This window comes from Pocillopora verrucosa, chromosome 8 (genome assembly GCF_036669915.1).
Source record: "Pocillopora verrucosa isolate sample1 chromosome 8, ASM3666991v2, whole genome shotgun sequence".
Lineage (NCBI taxonomy): Eukaryota > Metazoa > Cnidaria > Anthozoa > Scleractinia > Pocilloporidae > Pocillopora > Pocillopora verrucosa.
The window spans coordinates 11846759-11868641 of record NC_089319.1 but is presented as its reverse complement, the minus strand read 5'-3'; the positions used below and the strand labels follow the sequence as shown (position 1 = coordinate 11868641).

The 21883-nt window shown below is 37.4% G+C and overlaps 2 protein-coding genes across 4 annotated transcripts; one reads left to right on the top strand and one right to left on the bottom strand.

Moving 5' to 3' along the window:
- Positions 1-1080: 1080 nt before the first annotated feature.
- LOC131798938 (hepatocyte growth factor-regulated tyrosine kinase substrate-like) lies at positions 1081-12543 on the top strand. Of its 2 annotated transcripts, XM_066171297.1 has the most exons (17): positions 1081-1220; positions 1347-1431; positions 1588-1663; positions 2811-2903; positions 3345-3465; positions 3780-3835; positions 4052-4120; positions 4836-4969; positions 5274-5379; positions 5520-5621; positions 6467-6565; positions 6700-6735; positions 7467-7586; positions 8831-8926; positions 9770-9910; positions 10351-10423; positions 10617-12543. In XM_066171297.1, exons 1-17 carry the CDS (start codon positions 1178-1180, stop codon positions 12065-12067), a joined length of 2901 nt encoding a protein of 966 aa, XP_066027394.1. In that variant the 5' UTR covers positions 1081-1177; the 3' UTR covers positions 12068-12543. The 2 variants fall into 2 exon arrangements, with proteins under 2 accessions (XP_066027394.1, XP_058972584.1); XM_059116601.2 differs by lacking the exon at positions 8831-8926.
- A 429-nt stretch (positions 12544-12972) lies between these two features.
- Positions 12973-21673, bottom strand: LOC131798930 (uncharacterized). Of its 2 annotated transcripts, XM_066171450.1 has the most exons (10): positions 21550-21673; positions 21055-21144; positions 20472-20618; positions 20029-20136; positions 19278-19449; positions 18829-18974; positions 16199-16249; positions 15988-16078; positions 14571-15462; positions 12973-14273 (listed from the first exon to the last, which is right to left on the bottom strand). In XM_066171450.1, the coding sequence occupies exons 1-9, from the start codon at positions 21556-21558 to the stop codon at positions 15275-15277; spliced, it is 1002 nt and encodes a 333-aa protein (XP_066027547.1). In that variant the 5' UTR covers positions 21559-21673; the 3' UTR covers positions 12973-14273; positions 14571-15274. The 2 variants fall into 2 exon arrangements, with proteins under 2 accessions (XP_066027547.1, XP_066027548.1); XM_066171451.1 differs by lacking the exons at positions 12973-14273; positions 14571-15462; positions 15988-16078; positions 16199-16249 and adding an exon at positions 16298-17928.
- Between the last annotated feature and the right edge of the window lie 210 nt (positions 21674-21883).

Here is a 21883-nt window from a genome sequence, read left to right as displayed (position 1 = left end):
GTTAGTTCGCAAAAATTAGTATTGATCAACCAATAATCCCCGAGTTGTTAATTTTCTTTGTTTTCATCACTTGTTTGCTCGATATTGCATTGATCATGTGAGGAGAAATTCTTTCTTAGTCACTCATGGGAGCTAAAGGGTAACTGAGATTGGTTATCGAATCAAGAAACACGCGAGTGCCCACGTATGGAATCGAACCTTGTTAGTAGATTTTAGACGGGGTCCGACTGCTTAATCAAGTTACAGTTAACAACCGCATCGAACCGCAAAATCTAAAACGTAAAAGGGAGAGTATATCAGCAACAAAAGTGGGCCTGGATTTTTAACGTAGATGTATCGCAGTTTGAAACGGAGGGAAGAAAGCCTTTTTAAAGAAGGTAAGGGGTACAAATATAATCATTAACAGGTCGAGGAGATACTGAGATGTGACGGGCCTTGTTCCCATTTTTAGTGGAATTCCAGGTAATTATCCAGTTCCCTTATCAGCTATTCCCCACAATGTTTTAGGGACACACCTCACAGTTAGTATTTGTCTCTGTGCAACCGTTAACCGGTTTCATGAACAACGTTACAATTTTTTCCTGAAAATTTACTCAACGTTAACAACCCAGATGTGAAACCGTCTCGTTAAACGCTCACTGCTATTTCATTAAATCCGTCATAAGGTCGTGCGACTTTGAAAGAGTCCATTATGCATATCGCGGACTCAGTAAATTCTATGTGAAACAAATTTGGGGGGAATTTTCTCGCACATGTCGTGTCACTAAAACTCCCCTAATAACTTTTTTAACCTTGATACCAGGAAGTAGTTGAAAGTTCCCACTTCGAGATATTTTTTTATCCTTACGGCATGAAAATAAAGAATGTAGACGCCAGAAAATTAAACTGTCAAAAATTTGCTTTGTGTAATTCATTTAATTGATATGTCGATCACGATTTTTTACAAACGTGAGGCACGTCTAAGCTATGACGTCAGATCGTGAGTCAGCTACCAGTCGACTGAGACTGGGAGTAAAACACTCACTTCCGGAGACTAAGTAGAGTCTATTTTTGTCGCATCGACGTCATTTACTCGGAAGTCAATAGTCGGCCATCTTGTCAGATACCTAGTGTTGTCGTGAAAGCACTTTGGTGAACAGTGCTGCGATCCTTTCTAGTTCCTCATCGGTTTTTAAAGATGGGGATATTTTCAAATTCTACAAATTTCGATTCTCATCTCGGTAAGCTCTTAGTCTTTTAATTATCTGATGTAAACTTGTTTCAGAAGTCAGTCTTCCTCGCTGCATTTTATTGTTGTCTTTGAATAATAATATGAGCTTACCGTATGTTATTTATTTATCTTCTAGAGAAAGCAACGAGTCAGCTTCTTTTGGAGCCAGACTGGAATAGTATTCTTCAAATTTGTGACTGTATCCGACAAGAAGATGTAAAGTAAGAGTACTTTCAATGCTATATAAAGTTCACAACCGTTGGTGACTGAATTCAATTTTGCTCAGGGGATTGGTGGTTGAGTACTATCAACTGTCATACAATGGTATACATCATGATTTCTAGCCTTTATTTACTGTATTTTTCTCTCGTTCACAGCCCCAAATACGCAATAGCAGCTATAAAGAGAAAGATTTTAGACAAGAATCCCCACGTTGCGAAATTTGGATTGATAGTAAGCGTAGCATTGTTTGATATTGATCAGAATTTAATGTTAATTGATTTTGTACTTTCGGACAGATTCTTTTACTTTTATTTGTTTTGTAAATGACATAGTTTTAACGATTGGCCCTCAAAGGACCTGACGTATACTACTAGAAGATTTGACCCCTAACATTCTCCTACCTTGTTTTGATAAATGCGAAACTGCTTTTCAAAAGCAACAACTGAAAGCAACATACTAAGATAAACAACTGTTTATCTAAGCAGTTACTTCATAATTATTTTTATTTTCGCAATGGCAGCAAAATTTTTTTGCTCCTGATGTCAGAGGCTGAAAAAAGTTTAAGATTCACCAGCCATCTTGACAGTTACAGCAGTTTGCTTTCTCTATGGCACATGATTTTCCCCTTTTTTGATTTAAAGGAAAGTGTCATGTCACATGTAGAATGAGGCATCACATGATGCACTGTATTTTAAGGTCAATGTATCTGTGCTTGAAAGATGTTGGTATTTCAAGAGATGATTTTACAGATTGCATTTTAACTTACCAATTGCCCATAGATAATTTTTGTTGAAAATTACTTTGTATGTACATACTGCTGGTACCACATTTACATCAAGTTTGACAACACAAACTGGTACATTGGAAGTCTGTGAGGATGATTATCTTTGATTTGAAGGCACATATGATAACAGAAACCCTTTTGAAGGGGATGTATTGTGCCTGATATGTAAAATTGAACTGTGAAATAATTATTCAACAGTCAAACCTTTACAAACAGTACAATTGGTCTCAGATCTCCTCTAAAATTACTTGAATTTCACTGTGCTTGAGAAGGCTCCATACTGGGTTTTTAATTGTGCAAGGTTTGGATACCACCATAGCACAAGCTTTAAATATGTCAACAAACAAAACAAACATGGTGGCTAGATACGATTGCGTGATTGTTATCTAAAAAGATGTATTAAAACAGTATAAAACAGTACAGTTTTTGTATAACAATCAATTCAGTAACAATCCAATTACTTAAAAAAAGGATTCTTGCTTCTGCACTGACACAGTTGAGCTGGCAGAATATGAATTGTAAATCTGTATAATCTGAGAATACTGAATGATTTTGTGAAGTTCAATAATCTCATACTGTTTCCTTATCATCAAGGTGTTAGAAGCATGTGTGAAGAATTGTGGGGCTCCTATGCACAAAGAGGTGGCTACAAAAGAGATTATGGACTGCTTCAGAGAGCTGGCCAAAGTAAGAATCAAACTATGATCCTCAAAGCTATCACCAATTTGGTAGCTATTAGAATGACTAACTAATTCTTTGTGTATACAAACCAAGTTTGATAGAAGACATGTATTTCAATGTCAGATTTCACCAGTTCAATGGGTAGTTGTAAATGAGGTTACTATTGCCTATTTGGTAAATTTAGTGACCCAGAGTAACTAATTATGCAATGTATGTACAAAAAGTGTGAGAAATATGGATTTTCAAGAGACATGATTTCAGCTGGATTTTTTTTGTGTGTTTGTGTTTACTGGATAGCAAATTCAAAACTGAGGAGGGAAAGCTTCATTCGATGGCAATTATAAGTTTGTATGGTTTCTATTGTGGTTGGCTATAAAGGTTATGTCATGGTGACAAGAGGAAAAACATCTTTCTCTAAGTTATGTCCTTTTTTTTTTTTTACTTCAGTCAAGCCCAGATCCAGTCAAAGAACAAATTCTTAGTATGATTCAGACATGGTCAACTGCATTTCGCAAAGAACCAAAATACAAAGTTGTCCAGGATACATTTAATCTTATGAGAATGGAAGGTGAGGTGCCCTGTGGTATTCATTCAATTTTTTCCAATCTTCCCTAGATTGAACATCACCAGTGCACTTTACCAGTAGAATAGGTTGTACTTGATGTTACGGTGAATTCTGGCTACTTCACACCTAAAAAAATTGGAAATATGAGGGGGTTAGTATTGCAAAGTTGGTGAAAAGTTTCCTTCTTCCTCATCTGATGAACATAAGGCTGTTAGACATGCTACATGTAAACAGGAGTTTTTATATAGACACAACTGGGTGGACATGCATGTTTGCCTTAACTGTTGTTTTGTTTGTTTGTCCACCTCTCTGAACAGGTTATAAGTTCCCTCCAATAAATGATTCAAGTGATGCCTTATTCACGGCCGAAACAGTAAGTTTCATGATTATAAGTGATCATATCCTTAGTTAGATACATGCAAAGCAATAGGGTAACTAGTGAATGGAATTAATTCATAATTATTTTTCTGCATCTTAGAGGTAAAAACCTTTGTGCTAAACTGCTTGGTTTGTAGTTTACTACTGATGCATGTATAGGAAAATATCTTTGATTGAAATATTTAAAACTTATTATTGATTCCTTTACCAGGCTCCTGAATGGGCAGAAGGTGATGTCTGTCACATGTGTAGGGTTAAGTTCTCCACATTTCAAAGACAGGTAAACAGTAGCTAGACTCAATTTGGCTTATTCATTGTGAATTCAGAAAACCATTAACACATGTACTTGTGTCAAACACATCAGTTGTGTACTGACCATACTGTACACAAACCTCAAAACCACAAACTAAGTACTATTGATGGGTGTTTGTGGTTGAGCTTTGTCACACCTTGTTGATTTTTCTCTGGAATCACAAAACATTCCATTGATATTTCAGGTGTTCATGGTTTTCCCAGTTTCCCAGTAATCTAGAGATGAAGTGACATCATGATAATCATTACTAACAATTGACTCTGGGGTATTGTTACACTGCAGTGAAACTTTCTGACAGACAACTGAGCGTCTTTTTCTTAGTCAGAATGCAAAAAAGTTTTAAAAAGTTTATATAGGAACCAAGTGGCCAGTGCAGCCAGAGCCTATCCTGGTTTCCATGGCATGAAGTGACTAGGATTATTATTTCTCCCCTCTGGATAGGATGCCAGTCCAGCCAGGTTACTCCAGGTTACTCCCCAGCATTTCATTAGCCTTCCCCACTGATAATTTGCCTGTAGCCATTTATACCCCGGCCTGGGTGGAGAGAAGCACTGTGAAATAGCATGTTTTACCCATTAGAACACAACATAATGACCTGCTAGGTCTTGACCTTGAACCTCTTGACCTGAAGTGCAGGCTACTGTAGGATATCATGATAATTATTTTGTCTTTTTCATCTCAGCACCACTGTAGGAATTGTGGCCAAGTATTCTGCCAGAAGTGTTCATCTAAAAATTCTATCATCCCACACTATGGAATAGAAAGAGAAGTCAGGGTTTGTGATCCCTGCTTTTACAAGATCAACCCATCAGCAGGGTATGAAATCGCTTATTACATTACATTGCAGAATAATTTCATGATTTAGGTATTATGTATTCAATACAGTGCTTGCACCATATAAATTGCACTGAACCTTTTACAGAATTCCAAATTTTTCAACATTGTTTTCAAGGTGTTATTGATACTAGTAGATCTTACAAAGAGCACTTATCCTACAGTTGTGTCTCCGATTTATTGCTTCTGATAAGTCAAAATGAGTATTGACACTAATTTCATAATTTTTATTTACAGTCATGTACATGATTTTGTAAATAATCATACTTCTTATTTTTGTCTCTAGAAAAAGTGAAGAAGGCAGCTCCAAGAAGTCCGATAAAGAAAAAAAATCTGCAGATTCTGACTTACCAGCGGAATATCTTAACAGTCCACTCAGTCGTGAGTCACAGGTAGGGATTTGTCAAAAACATGATTGTATATAGTATACAAAAATAGAAATAGAAGAGTGAACATTTTTAAACGAGAAAGAGGAAGTTTAATCCTCAGTCTCTTTTTAATCCTTTGGCTGTACATGCTCTTGTGCTGCTAGGTTCCTACAAAGAAGACTGAACAGGAAATTCAGGATGAAGAGGAAGAAGAGTTGCAGCTGGCTATGGCATTATCACTGTCAGAAGAGGAAGCAACTAAAGATGTGAGCATAAACAGACACTATTATAATAAAGTCATGTGAACCCACTCATTGCTATGTTCAAGAGATCGATTCTCAAAAGCAATCAACCCAACTTTCCATTTACCAGTTTGGAGAATTTGGTAGTACAGGAAGGAATCACTATAAAGTAATAACTATATTCCTCTCACCTGGGTGATTGAGAATGAATCTAGGAATTTGGGAGGGTTTATGTTTTGAAAATCTGTCTTTACAAGGTGAAGAATTTGATAAAGAGCATGAAGGTTCTACATACCTCCAACCCTAAAAAGTAGAAAGATCTTTTGTGGATTGGTAGAGCTGCACTCATAAATTGATCTTTTCTTTCAAAATAAAATGTTGTAAGTTTATTAAATAAATAATAATGTAAAATCAAGAAGACACAAAATTTATTACAGCATGAATCATGGATTTGGAGTCTGTTACAAAATTTAATGTGATATCTAAATTGTAGGTGAAAAAGCTTTTTTTTAGGAAACTTAATTATGGCAGGTTAAGATAATTAGGGGGCATAGGCTCACTTTTATTGCCTTGCAAGATCTTCATGTGAACTCTTTGGCTTAATTTTGCATAAAACCATTTTAAAAATAGATGCATGGCATCACTTTCATGCCTAGAATTACGTTTTCATTTTCTGAGAAGTGTTGTAAATACTAGACATTATTTTAGTTTGCTGATTATGCTGCATGTGTACATATGTGACTAGTGAAGATATCCTCGACAACTGGTTTGAGTTACTGTGATTTATTTTGAGGTCTTCATAGAGCTCTATGTGTTTATTTGCTGAAGTTATACTCTTACTAGCTTTTTGTATCTTTGTTTGTTTTCAGATGCGAGCTCGTCCAAGCATTAAATCTTCTTCCTACAATGTAGTCTCAGAGCAACCTTACCAATCACACAGGCAGTCCAGTGGCTTATATGCTTCTCCAGTAAGTGCTTTGTATTTGCAAGTAATACCTTTCAGTTAACATACATTGCCCCTCGTAAAAAGTACTGTCAGGAGTCTGGGTTTTCTCGTTCATAGCATTCATAGCAATTAAAGTACTGTTGTTTTAAATTGTAGGATGTAGAAGCTGATTCATCCAGCATGGATCCAGAGGTATGACACAGTTATTTCTTTGTGCATAAAATCAGTTTTACCAACCCCCATGAGAACTGCTGTGTACATGTCCAAATTGCACAGCTGTTTTAAAACAGTAAAAGTATAAAAAATTACATCTTACAGAGAAGACATTGATTTTAGGTGTTGATATATACATTCTGTATTGTAAACAAAATCAAAAGAAATCTCTTTGATCTTCCTATCAATTAAGTTGGGTATTTGTAGTTTGTTTTAATACAACTTTTATTACAGTAATTGAATTTGAAAGTTTGCCCAATGTACAGCTATGCTCTCTATCTTACATGTAACTAATCAGTCTCAGGACAGGAGTTTGTAAGAGTAGGCACCATCCAACCACATAGGAAACTTGACCTAACACTAAGTAATAACCTCCAATTTATGTACCACAGAAACTCAGAATAAGGTTGTTTGAAACATGAATACACATGTATAAGCTAATCCATTTTGGTGTCGTTTTATTGCACTGTATTCTTCAATATTTTACTGCTATCACTTCTGCCAAACAGAGGAGTTCTAAAGAATAAACCCGAAGACATACTTATGCCTTAAAAGAAGAAAAACAAAAGGCCAAGATGGAATTTAAATTCTAATGTACATGTTAGCACTAATTGTAGTTAGAACAATTAGCCCCATGGTTTTACTCCATGTGTGGGCAACTTTGGTTGTATACAGATATTGAATTCCTAACTCACTTGTGTGAATTGTAGCTTGCAAGATATCTGAATCGCTCATACTGGGAAGAGAGGAGTGAAAGGCAAACATCAAGAGAGAGAACAAGTCCTCCAGCCAGTGCACCAGCACCAACGCAGGCTAACAATCATGTAGAGGTAAACATCTTTTGCTGATTGTCTACTGTTAACCCCTTGACTTTTAAGAGTGACCAACATCTAATTTCTCCTTACAATATCACCCCTGAATCAAACATTAGGATCACAAGAATAAAGCGAACGATCACCAGCTAGAGAAGCTCTTGATTGTTAAACCAGTTCTCCTTGTCTGCACCTTAGGAAATGTGTAGAGAACAGTATGGAGTACTCATAAATTTTGTATTGATCGTTGTTACAGTATAAAGGGTTAAACAGATCGATGGATTATGCTACAGACAAATCCAGTCATTTTGCACCAGTCCTGTAATTTTCTACTGGCTTTCCAGAGGAAATTTTTGAAAGGCATCACCTTGTTTTGTTAGGTCTGCTAGTATTTTTATTGAGTTTATGAACTATACAGGTGTCACCAGTAATAACTGTTTTAATTTTAAATGAGATTTTTTGCTAAATAAGACCAGCATTTTATCACTTACTTTTATTGAAACTATTGGGAGCTAGAGTCTTAACAATTCAGTGGCAAAAAGAATCCACCATTTTAAGGTAGAGTTCTTTTATCCAGGTTATGATACACATATAAAACATTTGTTACCATTACATTGAAAGTCATTTAGGAAAAAAATGGTCTTTTTAGCTATAAAAACGTTGACTCGCAAAAAAATAAAATGGAAAATTTCTAAAATTATTGAAACTTTTAATTTAATCGTAATGAAAAAATGTTTGCACAACGGGTGTCATCATTCATCTTACTTTCTCAAAGCAAACTGCAAAACATATTGTTTTGTAAGTTTTAAGTATCAGGTATTCTACTTGGCAGATAAAAGCACGTTGTGACAGATTAAAAGAAAGAAATTGTTTTCACAGCAGAGTGTTTGTTTAAATTTAGAGGATTTATGTCACATCTTGAGTTTTTACATAATCAAGTTTGAATGAGACAAATGTTCAGCGAATTCTACTCCAGGTGTGCTTCGGTAATGAAAAGAAAAAAGTGCGGAGAACATAGTTACTAGGGTTAGGGTATAAAAGTTGAAAATTCGTTCTGCGAGTTTACTACCCCGTATTTATTTTGATCATCATGTATCCTTATTTTAATTACGCTAACTATGTCAATAATTTTAAACACTAATTTCACAGGGATGTAGACTAAATTAACATAACCCAGCATTTTATCTCCATCTGAAGACCCTAGAAGAACTGTTTTTAACCTAACCTTGAAGGCTAAGAAAAGACTGTGTATTTCGTTTTAGATGAGACTTGGTGGATTAAAAGGAAAAAAGAAAAAGAAAGGAAGGAAATCTCAGAGAGACAACAATGAACCCATGGCTAATAACAACCCTCTTGCTGTAAATTTTATTAATTATTTTATTAATTCTAACATCATAGACTCATTAACAAGAGGATAAAATGCTTCCTACTTTTGATTAGCGTTTTTAATTTTATTTCAGGATAAAAACTGATTTAAGTTTTAAATTAATGCTCTAAATGAACGCGTTTTAATTTTTTTCGAGCAACATATTTATTTTGTAATCTTTCGTTTCTCAATATCCTGCAAAAATATGGCAGATAAGTTTTTCATACTTATGACGCGAACACGGAAGGGAGACCCTTGTCAGTCACCCACATAAACCGTCTGTTGATGACATGCTCTAACAAACTTAATTTATATTTACCCATCGGCTAAAGATCCTTCCTGTCTTATAAAATGCCAAATAACAGTACTTTTTGTTGAATTTGAGAACAAATTTATCGTAGACATGCATACACAGCCAGCAGGCGGTCTTGAAGTTGTGACAGTAGCGGCCAAACCCGCGGGTTTCGAGCGGGCCAGCGATGTTAGCGCACTAGAGGTCTGCAAGAGATCTGCGAGGGTCCAGACCCCTGATATACCTCTCGCTGGCTCCAATCTCGTCGCTCGTGCAGCAGCGCTAAGACGTACAGGCTGTAGATATTTTTATGAAGCCGGACCTACATCTGTCGGATCAATTTTTGAGCTTGCTTTGAGACCTTGTATTAAGATCTTGTTAAATCAAGTTATTTGAAAATATGGCATCGAGATGTAAGGGTGCCTGAGACAATCTTTTCTTCTTTTTTTTTTTTTTAATAGTAATATTCAGGAGTGAGAAAAAGTCCTCAAGGCTTTTCCCCTAATTTGGCTTGATTTGTATTTTTCCACTCATGTGTATCAGGTTGAAGGCGTAAATTCGGACGTGTCTGAAGTGACGGATGCTATGGTGAAAACATTTCAAGGCAACGTGGAAATGCTGTTAGACAGAATGCAGAGAATTTCTGGTCAAGGGAAGCATATCGCTATGGATGCTACAGCACAGGTATTGTTGTCTACTCCTCATGTTGAGAATTGAGCCAGAGTTCATCCTGATGTCATCAGCAAGAAGTAGCTAGGCGGGGTGCCGGTCCATGCAGGGTTGCCTTCCCTTACTCTTCCCCCCCCCCCCCCCCTCTCTCTCTCTCCAAGCATTACGTTAGTTCGTCACTTACAGTTTACCAGTTCCGATCCACACTCCTGGACAACCTCACAGGGTTAAAAACTTGTCAACCTGAAAGTCAAGTAGGAGTGTTTCAAAAGTTCTTACAAACGCTTGTGCTTGTTGAAAAAGTTATTGCGTTTTGGACTTTTGAAATCAAAAAGATGCCTATTTATTTGTGGTGATGGGTGCCGGTGATGTCAGTTTCTAGTATCGTCTAGTATTAGTTGTACTTTGTCGGACTATTGCCTCAACAAAGGGGTATTTTCTTTTGTTTTTATTAGTCATTATTCCAAACTGTCAGCGCAATGCATCCCCAAATTTTGAGACTCATAGAAGAGCAAGAAGAGAAAAAAGGTAAGTAATTTGTTTTTTTGTTGCCTTAGCCCTCTTAACTGGTTGTTTTCTTGGTTCAGAGTCAACAGATATAAAGAAATACCGCCAGTTAAGTTGACTATTGGTGTCTGTCCATGTTTGGCAGTTTCTATTGACTAGATTTTGTCCCTTACTTTTTTCTCCATGTAATTCGTTTCATTCCTTTTGCTTTCAGCTAAATACGAGGCACTTCAAGTGAAACTTGGTCTTGTGCATGAAGCACGTGCATCCTTAGATGAGATGCGAGAGCAACACCGTGAGAAAGTTCGTCAGCAGGAACTCGAACAAGATATGCTTCGACGGATGCAAATTGAACAAAAGCTGGAGCTGATGCGGCAGCAGAAGGCTGAGTACTTGGCTTACCAACAACGTTTACAGGCCGAGAGACAAGCAGTCATTGAACAACAACAACAGCAACAACAGAGATTACAATATCAAAGACAGATGCAGCCATCGCAGCAGCAGCAGCAAAGCCCATATGCCGGAGTGCAATATCCATCCACAGGGGAATCCAGTCCGTATTCTTCCATGAATTACGCTCCAATGACTGCAGCTGGTACACAACCTTACAATCCTCAGAATCCACTCGCGGGCTACACCCCTGCTGTCCCTCCTGGATATCAGGCCCCTGATGCCCCACCACCGTCTCAGTATTCTGCTCGACCAACAGGAGAGGGTTATGTACCCACCACACGGGCGGACTATATGTCATACAGGAACGAAGTGCCAGCCCCTCAAACAGAGTTCCAACCCCAGCCAAGTTCGCTAGAGTATCAGCCACCATCATATGCATCTCAAGTTCCACCAGAGTCTGGTCCATCATCTCTTCAGCCTTATAGTCTTGGGGGACCCCTCCCCGTTCCGACTGCCCCTGCGCAAGTACTTCCCCAAGCACCTCCTCCTCAGTATGCTCAGGTTAGCTCCCAGCAGCCTGGCCCTCCACCTCTATATGGACAGTCAGTTGGTCAGCAGCCGCCAACACAATCTGCGCTACAGAATCAGCTCCCAGCTACAACACTTCCAGGCCCCACAGGGAAACAACCCCAGTATAACCAGATGCCGCCACCACAGACCCAATCCCAATACCCACAACATCCACAATATTCCAACCCCACGGAGGCGCCACTGGTACCAGAGACTGCCCCACCCCAGTACCCTCAACCCCCAAACCAGGCTCCACAGACTAAAACACAGTCATACCATGTTCCTCAAGGGAATGGCTTTCCTCCGGCAATGGACGCCTCCAGAGGATCATCTCAGATGCAGTTCAATTCTTTACCAACTCAACCACAACTCAACATGGTTCCACCCAGTGGTCCTCCTTCGTTTCAACAAGGACCTCCTTCGTTGCAACAAGGAGCCCCGGTGCAGCAAGTTCACCCGATGCAGCAAGGTCACCCAATGCAGCAAGGCCATCCCATGCAACAGGGCCCTCCCCTTCAACAGGGCCCTCCAGGGCAGCAGGCTTATGAACCACAACAACAGCCCCAACAATTTGCACCTCAGCAAGGGTACCAACCGGGTCCTGGTCAACCACCGCCACAGCAATTTGGATCAGCACCGCCACCCCAAGGCCCACCTCCCCAGAGGCAGTTGACGGATCTAGAGTTAATATCTTTTGATTAAAGGAAACCGTGGATTTTACATGTATAAATAAAATTTCGAATTTCTTTTCTTGTGTTAACGTTTGTTCAATAACGTAACCGGTAAATGGTCAGGAGATTGTAATTTTTAACCGATATAATTTCTGTCCGGGTGGAAATGTAAAAAGTGACAAATGAAGCGACAGTATGGATGGTTTTGTATATTTGTGTTTGTTTTTGCATATGTTTGTGAATATCTTTTAATTAACCACAGTTTACAACTGGAGAAATATTTGTTGCGGGCTTGATAGGTCTTATTACGTATTATTCAGAAGTAGTTTGCCAGGTTCTACTCGAAAATCAAGATGGCTTGTGCCAGCAGCTCGCCATAATAGTGAATTGAACTGTTGATAATATATTCTATTGTCACAAGTTATTAACTTTGTTTTTCTTTTTCATAATTTGTATTTTAAAGTGGAATAAATCGTAAATATAACAAAATAAAACGAAATGAGAATACTTCGTTTGTTTCTCAGCTTTCTTTGGATTTTCTTAACTGATGTTTTTGTGGTTTCATGCTTCGTGAACACATGACATCTTTTTTAATTGATCTGTTAATAGAAATCAAATTACAGTGTTGGATATGCTAATATTCTACTCTCTTAAACTCTTGTCTGATTAGAGACTGAAGCTTCCGTGTTTTAGTAGTCACGAAAAAGTGATTATCAAGGTATTCTCGAAAACTCAGTTTGAAAGACCGCATAAACTCGGTAGTTCTTGGTACACCGAGAGATTTTGGTTTGATCTCAAGAAAGTTGACGGAGATAGTCAAGAAAGCTTTACGAATCAAGGTTAGTGTCTGCTAAAACCGGCACGAAATAACGGAAGATCACTTAGACGAAAGAAAAAAGCAGAAATACTGTAAAGCACAAAACTCACTGCTCGAACAATTTTTTTATATATATCTTTATTCCCTATCCGATCACTAACCAATATTGTGAACTTTAAATCCTACTGTAACGCAATGGGGCACTCAAACAGTTTAATTTCATTACTAAAGTTTCCCTGCTGGCTGAAAATAACGTCGCAACGATACAGCTTTATAGAGGGAATAGCATCAAACAAGTGAAGAGTTATTTCGTTATTCATCAATGTAGTAGTTTTCATGCTAATGGCTACCCTAATGGTCAGTCCAAGTTTGCTTTATTGTCACTTCGCTCTATCGCCGTTTCATTCCACAAAAGGAGCCATCTCGTTCCACGTTACGAGACAGATTGTCCAACGAATTAGTGAAACCTTGCTATCTATACTAAGTAAAGAACAACTTCATCCGTGCTGAAACTATAAAGAAAAGTGTTTAAAAGTTTACCACGATCGCCAATATCTTTGGTCTCTAGTTGTATGCGACTTGCAAGTTTTAAACGCGTCGGCACTATTTGTACTGAATGTAACGCTCCTGTTTCATGAAATGTCAGATTATTTAGTAATCAAGCCCCTCGTGACCCATTAACAACAAGTGATACATTTGTGAAACTTCAAAGCCTGCCTGTTTATTGAAATCACACTTAGCACTTAACAGCAAGGATATATGATCATTATCATAGCAACCATTTTTATGACCCTTACGTATCATTTTCTAACGGTATAATAAGCAATAATATGGTAAAAAGTAAAAAAAAACAAAAAGAACCAAAACAAAAAAACAAAAAACACAGGTGTCGGAGCAAAAACCGACCTCTGAAAAATGTCTACAGTTGTAAAACACTTTTGTCTCTCAGCTTTGGCTTCGTGAGACTATCAGCTACGCTGTGTATACTTCGACTACAATGCTTATTGAAAAAACAATATCAAGCATGGGAAATGTTGAAACTTTATTGTCCTTATACTTAATTTTTAACTTGCACTAAGCCTTACGGTGTCTACTGAAATAAAATAAGAGCAAAGCCAAAACACTGAGAACATATCTCATTAAAGGCTGGCTGACAAACCACTGCAGGTTCAATAACACACATATTGCGAGCAAAGCACATAGTAAATGATACGCCTTAAGTAACATCTCCACCAAGAGCAAACCCGGATCGTAATGGAAACACGCCCAGATATCTTGATTTGTCTTCTCCAGTATCCTCCTCTATAAGAACACCAATACCTGTCCCAGTAGGTGACGGTGCCTTTTCCACCTGCGCATAGTCTATTGGGATGAATTGATGGATATGATCCCGCATGTCGACGACTGCGCTGTTGCGTTCCTGTTGTAAAAAGAAAAGACACAACTGCATTAAATGTGTCACAACAATTTGAAGTTTGCAAAACAAAAGCAATTAATTTCCAGCAGGAACTTATGACATCGAGATATTTTAGAAACTTTTATCACGTTCAAGATTCACCAGGTGTCTATATATTTTTCATTCTTTATTTCTTTCACGGAACAGCTTGGTATGAGTTCTTTTTATAAATTAATAAAAGTCATACGGAAAGCGCGAACGCAATTTAGCCTTCTGGTGTTTTCGATAGACGCATTTCAAACTTCTCTGTCCTTAACTTACCTTCTGTCTCTACCCTTGTAGAAGTCAACGATACGTCCACTGTTTTCACCTGATATATCGGGTATTGTGGACAGAAGTTTGCCAACTCCTCGCTCAGTTCAGACCGGTCCACCATCTCATTGTCCACTGTCCACTTGCTCTCAATAATGTTTGCCTTTTCCTTGTCCATTTCCTGCAAAATAACTTGGCAAGATGGTTTTAGAATTTTCCAGCAATCCCTATACAAGAGAGAAATCATGCGTATTGCATACTGTTCACCATTGTACTGTTCAGCCAGCCGCCAGGACAAAACTAAAATCCATATCCTCATTTTCTCTTTTGAATTCACTTCCGGTTTGGGTAAAAAATAGACATGGCTTCCGGATCAATTTTTTAAAACGCAGTACAGAAAAATTGTTCACATTTAAGTGGCAGCATTCGATATGATAATTCTATAGAGAATAGTTCGCTATTTAAGAATTAATTAGGGTTGTTCAAATATTATTGCTTATCTTGAGGTGACAAATGAAAAAAAAGCGTTAACTGTTTATGATATACTAAATACCTGATTTCCGTTAACATTTTTGTCTTCAACACGGTGGAGATACCTACAAATCGATAGGTGCGTTTCGCCCATAATATGGGCGTGGCCTATATGTTGGACGTTCACAAACATATTGGGAACAATATACATAGTAAACGTAGTGCTCTTCCCTACATCCCCACTAATAACACCTCCGGATCGTAACGCATATACGTGAAACTACCCTTTTTTGAATTCTCCAGTATCCTCCTCTATAAGAACACCAACACTTATCCCAGTAGGTAACGGTGCCTTTTCCACCTGGACACAGATTACTAGGGTGAATTGGCGGAAATGATCTCACATGTCGACGACTGCGATGTTGCGTTCCTGTTGTTAAAAGGAAAGGAAAAAACTGCATTAAATGTGTCACAACAATCTAAAGTTTGCGAAACAGGAGCAAAACACTCAAAGAAATACCTCCATTATTTTTCTGGAGGAATTTACGACATCTTGATACTTTAGAAATTTCTATCACCTTTGATAGGTTTGTTGAGATAAGTCGTAATAATATTTACGAAGAATGTAGCTAGCAAGGACGACAGGAATCGCGATAAGGCAACGGTCTAAGGCAAGTTTTATTACACATTGAACATTGTGGCAAGCAAAGAGATTTATATCTTATGAAAGATGCATCTATAAATGCAGTGAAGCTTAAATTTTAAATCCAGTTATTTCAATAATTAGTTTTGAAACCTTTTAGTTATTTCCAGAAATTATACGAGCGAGAAGTAATCAGAAAGTGACGGTAAAAGACAGAAAAGGAAAAAAAAACGCAAGCTCTTTATGGCATGCAAGATAAATTACTTCTGAGTGTTTTGTTGCTAATTATTGGATTAAGAGGAAACAATTTACCTTCCCAGAAGGGGAGTGAGCGAAACCGAAGGGACTTGCAGATGTCCAGTTTACTGTGGCACACAAGCGGTAGGAATAGGAAGGCTGGTTTCTACAAAGAACGAACAAAATACATAGAGATCGTCATTAATTACTTTTATTAATTTCTTCTAATCTCTGAAAAACACGAATTGAAGCCCTTAGTCAACTCATAAAATTTCATGTAACTTGCAGATGTCCAGTTTGCTGTGACAACAAGCAGCAGGAATACGAGGGCTGGTTTCTACAAAGAACGAACAAAATACATAGAGATCGTCATTAATTACTCTTATTAATTTCTTCTAATCACTGAAAAACACGAGATGAAGCCCTTAGTCAACTCATAAAAGTTCATTTAACTTCTAGTTTCAAAATTTTTACTTTAATAAAAACTGTTGCGAACAAGATGATGCCATGTTAGGAAAAACGGGAGACACCCTCTAGATTCTTTCTGTGTAATTTTGCCGACATACAATAATCAAATTTTAGAAATAAAGATGCAGTTGAAAGTCAATCATAAAGATGACAATATTCAGTAAAATCCAGATGCACGAAAAATTTAAATGAACAATATAGATCAGTTCTAGAAACCTGTTTCAATTGTTTGTGTGGTGCATGCAATTATAACTAGGCTATACCTAAACTTAAACAGTGTCTGTTCACTAACAACGAGCATAGTTGTTAGCTTCTTAGCTCAGCTTTGTTTGGTTTACTCCGTCAATTTTCTTCTTGGTGTTGCTCGTCTCTCTTTGACTGAAGTTGACGTGTACTGTAACTTGGACGTGCTTTGCTTCTTTTTATGCCGTACTTAATGCTATGCATATGCATTATTAATGCATATTTTAATTTTATGTTTCAGCGAGGGGTACATTGTCTTCTTGATAATTCATTTTAGATTTCGAGGAAATATCAGGGTGGGTGGAAAAGAAATATCAGAAGTGTTTGCTGCATAAGGTATTTTTTTCGATTAACTGGTGGGTTAACTTAACAGATACTGTGTTGTGACTTCGGTGATTGTTTACAGTTGTCTGGCATCTTATGTTAGTGCATCATTCACCTTCTATCGTACAAAACACGTGATTCTAAACCGGGATGTTAGAGTTGCTCTAATTCGCTTCAGCATGAGGGAAACGGGAAATTCATGGTTATTCTTGGACATGGAATCATGTAAATTTAACTCATATATCTTAGAATATTCAGTCGACCTTTACAGCTTTTTTTATCGTTTCTGCTGTTTAACCCACTATTGCATTTCTAGAATTTGGAGGTTTTTTTCAAATTTTAATTATATCTTGAAGTTATGCTGAAAAACTCCTTTTCGACGTAGAATAGAGTGCCGATATAGTGAACTGAATGCACTGCACTGAACTGTTTACGATATAAACACACTTTATCCCAGAGGGCAATCTATGCTTAACTTCCTTGTTTTTATTTGATTACACTAATTGCTACCTGTCTCAGCCAACAGGTGTCTTTTCTCATAGTTTTACTCAGTCTTTGAAACTTTGTCTCTCTATATTACTTCCTTTCAATGCTTAAAGGAAAGGAAAATCCTAACCACCGAAAATTTCATTTTGAATATCCCTACTTAGCGACTATGGCTTGCACTGAGAACATCTCGGGGGATCTAACAGTTTTCATGGGTTCCTACAAGTTTGTCAATGTGATTGTGGAATTTTATAATACAACGCGAGAATTCCGTTAATTTTGTATTTTGGTTATAAAAAGCTTTGACCCACTAAGTACACATGCTTAGCGCCCTTGATCTTATCTTCATAAGTGAATGGGTTTCTGCTCAATTAACGTGTATCTTTGCATTTGATTGTTTAATATTTAGATAACAGTGCCCACCTGGCTATGGAATAAATTCATTTGTGATCATAAACTTTGACACCTGTGTTTCACACCTCTTACATCGACTCACTTGAAAGACATAAAATAATCATACTAAATATTAAACGACGAGGAGAAAAAAGAACCTAGATAGCGTGTATTTCTGATTACAATTTTTAGGGTGGTATCATTAATCGATAACAACAACAAGTGATACCTTTGTAAAACTTAAAAGCTTGCTTGTTTATTGAAATCATACTCAGCAATTAAAACAAAGATATGAAATCATTGTTATAAAAACCCTTAACATGACATTATGTATCATTTCTAACGATGAAGCTGCTGTAATAAGCTAATATATTGTAACCAATTAGACTAAAAAACAAAAGGACTTAAAATAAAAACCATACTCTGAACTGAATGTCTGCAGTGCTAAAATATTCTTGCTTCTCAGCCTTGGCTTCCTAAGACTCCTGATACTATCAGTTACAGTCAATACAGATTTAATCTACATTGTTAATTGAAAATACTATCTCATGCATAAGAAACGGTGAATTTCTCTCTATTCAAAATTGTACTTCTTATTAAAACGGTGTCTATGGAATTCGAAGTATGAGCAACACCACAGCGGCGCCGAAAACACATCTCACTAAAAGCTGGACTACTAACGACACTAACTTAAAAATGTAAAAAAGAAAGAGCTACTATGGGTTCAATTATTACTGCTTATCTTGAGGGTAACAAATGAAAAAAAGCGTTAACTGTTTATGATATAATAAACACCTGATTTCCGTTAGCATTTTGTCTTCAACACGGTGAAGATACCTACAACAACTCGATAGGTGCGCTTCACCCATAATAAGGGCGTGGCCTATAGTATGTTGGACGTCGGCAAACATATTGGGAACAATATACATAGCGAACGTGGTGCTTTAACCTACAAAACCACAAAAAACACTCCCGGATCGTAACGCATGTACGCGAAGCTACCTTGGTTTCAATTTTCCAGTATCCTCCACTATTGGAACACCAACACTTATCCCAGTAAGTAACGGTGCCTTTTCCACCTGCGCACAGATTGCAAGGGTGAATTGGCCGAAATGATCTCGCATGTCGACGACTGCGATGTTGCGTTCCTGTTGCAAAAGAAAAGACACAACTGCATTAAATGGGTCACAGCGATGTAAAGTTTGCAAAACAAGAGCAAAACATTCGGAGAAATACCTCAATTAATTTCCTGCAGGAACTTACGACATCTAGATATTTTAGAAATTTCTATCACCTTCAAGATTCACCAGGTGTCTCAATATTTTTCATTCTTTAATTCTTTCACGAGACAGCTTCGTATGGGTTCTCTCCGTAAATTAATAAAAGTCAAAAGGAAAGCGCGAACGCCATTTAGCTTCCTTTTTTTTTAGGTATACGCATTTCTCACTCACCTTCTGTCTCAACCCTTGTTGAAGTCAATGAGTCATCCATTATTTTCACCTGATAAATCGGGTATTGTGGACAAAAGTTTGCCAACTCCTCGCTAAGTTCAGACCGATCAGCCATCTCATCGTCCACTGTCCACTTGCTTTCAATAATTTTGGTCTTGTCCTTGTCTAATTCCTGCAAAACAGGAAAAAGATTTCTTAGTATTTTCAGCTATCCCTAAGCAAAAGAGAAATCATGCGTCTCTTGTACTTCTCACCAATCGGTGTACTAGTCAGCTAGCAATCAGGACAATTCCTAATTGACAATTAACGAATTGTTTTAGAATTTTTCAGCAACGTGTCTTTCTGTAAAAGAGAAACTATGCGTATCCCACAGTGTTCACATATCAGTACATTGTATTCTTTGGTCAGCCAGCCGCCAGGACAAAACTATTGAAACCCGTACCCACATATTTCTCCTCTTGAATTTTTTATTGGTTTCTCAACAATAGACTGGGATACCTGGTTAAGTTTCCAAAATGTTCCCAGCTTCTTATAATGATCCAAGATCGAGATGCGAGACATTTAAGTGGCAGCACCTCGATCGATGATTATAGCAAATAGTTAGCAAATAAAGACTTAACCGCAGTTGTGTTTTTTACTAAAAAATGAAAGATTAGGGAATTTTGTGACCGTTTTATTTCTTTGCCATCTAACAATGTTTTGAAAACAGTCTCTTGGAGTCGTTTTTCTGAAGAAAGGAACTTGTCCTTACCTCTGTCCGGTCAAGATCACTCTCCAGTTTTGCCGGTGTTGGCACCTCTTCTGTCAGTGGCATTAGGTAGCATATCTTTTTTTCCGGCAACAGCATCATAGTCATATTCTGTTTTATGATAAAAGAGGAATTTTTCGATAATCCCAATGTTGTTTAAACACTGGTATTTCATTTACACGAAAACATAAATTTGTAAGCATAATGAATATGTCCCCTTTGTCTGGTCTAGCTTTGTCTAGTGAAGGATAGCTGATCATGTTCAGCGTTGTCCCCGTTGGCTTAAAGAGTTATAATCAAGACTTGCTATGCTTGAAACACGATAAAAAGATTGTGCTTTATGATGAGTCAGTTGGGTTTGAACTGATTAAGCACATTTTTAGGTTTGATTGACGATTGGATAAATCCTACTGTTTTTACACCGCTTGACGCTAAAACAGACTTACCGTCTTAAAGTCGTGCAAAATATTGCTTTCGTCCACGTCATTATGAGCAGGAACTTTAAACAGTTCAGTTTGTTTTTCCGTGTCCACTTCGATGGTCTCGTTGTACTCTGTCCCAGTCTCGCTGATTTGAACTTTATAACCCACAACCTGTGAAATAGAAAATGCGGTGTCTTCTTATTTTCAGAACGGTGCGCTGACCTTTGAATTTTGACAGGTTTGTTGAGATAAGTCGTAAAAATATTTACGTAGAATGTAGCTAGCAAGGACGACAGGAATCGTGATAATGCGTCGGTCTGAGTGAAGTTTAATTACAACATTGTGGCAAGTAAAGAGATTTGTATCTCTAATGAAAGATGCATTTATAAATGCAGTGAAGCTTAAATTTTAAATCCAGTTATTTCAGTAATTGGTTTTGAAACGATTTATTTGTTTCCAAAAATTATACGAGCGAGAGGTAATTAGAAAATGACGGTAAAAGAAGACAGAGAAGGAAAAAAAGGCAAGTTTTTTATGGCATGCAAGATGAATTACTGCTGAGCCTTTTGTTACTGATTATTGGATTGAGAGGAAATAATTAATTTACCTTCTCGGAAGGAGAGCGAGCGGAACGGACGGGACTTGCAGATGTCCAGTTTGCTGTGGCGACAAGCACCAGGAGTACCAGGGCTGGTTTCTACAAAGAACCAACAAAATACATAGAGATTGTCATTAATTAATTTCTTCTAATCACTGAAAACATGAGCCCTTATTCAACTCATAAAATTTCATCTTACTTCAAGTTTCAAAATTTTTACTTCCATAAAAACTGTTGCCAACAAGATGATATTGTGTTGGGAAAAATGGGAGACATCCTTTAGATTCTTTCTATGTAACTTAGCCGACATTCAATAATCAAAGTTTAGAAATAAAGATGCAGTTAAAAGTCAATCATAATAATGGTGAAAATATTCAGTAAAATACAGATACACAGTTGACCTGGATCAACACATCAGTTCTAGAAATCTGTTTCAACTGTTTGTGTAGTGCATGCAATTATAACTAGGCAATATCTAAACTTAAACAGTGCCTGTCCACTTACAGCGAGCATAATTGTTTTCTTCTGGGCTCAGTTTTGTTTGGTTTACTCCGTCAATTTTCTTCTTGGTGTTGCTCGTCTCTCTTTGACTGAAGTTGATGTGTACTGTAACTTGGACGTGCTTTGCTTCTTTTTATGCCGTACTTAATGCTATGCATATGCATTATTAATGCATATTTGAATTTTATGTTTCAGCGAGAGGTACATTTTATTCTTGATAATTCATTTTAGATTTTCAGGAAATATCAGGGAGTGTGGAAAAGAAATATCAGAAGTTTCTGCTGCGTACGGCATTTTTTTACGATTAACTTAATAATTGCTGTGTTGTGACTTCGGT

Bases quoted from the DNA above. Each gene is read 5' to 3' on its own strand.
- LOC131798938 (XM_066171297.1), top strand. From the start codon at position 1,178: ATGGGGATATTTTCAAATTCTACAAATTTCGATTCTCATCTCG. The intron at 1,432-1,587 runs GTAAGAGTACTT...TCTCGTTCACAG, and splicing joins ATCCGACAAGAAGATGTAAA to CCCCAAATACGCAATAGCAG. The intron at 4,970-5,273 runs GTATGAAATCGC...TTTTGTCTCTAG, and splicing joins AAGATCAACCCATCAGCAGG to AAAAAGTGAAGAAGGCAGCT.
- LOC131798930 (XM_066171450.1), bottom strand. The intron at 20,137-20,471 runs GTAAGTCTGTTT...ATCATAAAACAG, and splicing joins TTTTGCACGACTTTAAGACG to AATATGACTATGATGCTGTT. The intron at 16,079-16,198 runs GCAAGTTACATG...CGTTCTTTGTAG, and splicing joins TCACAGCAAACTGGACATCT to AAACCAGCCTTCCTATTCCT.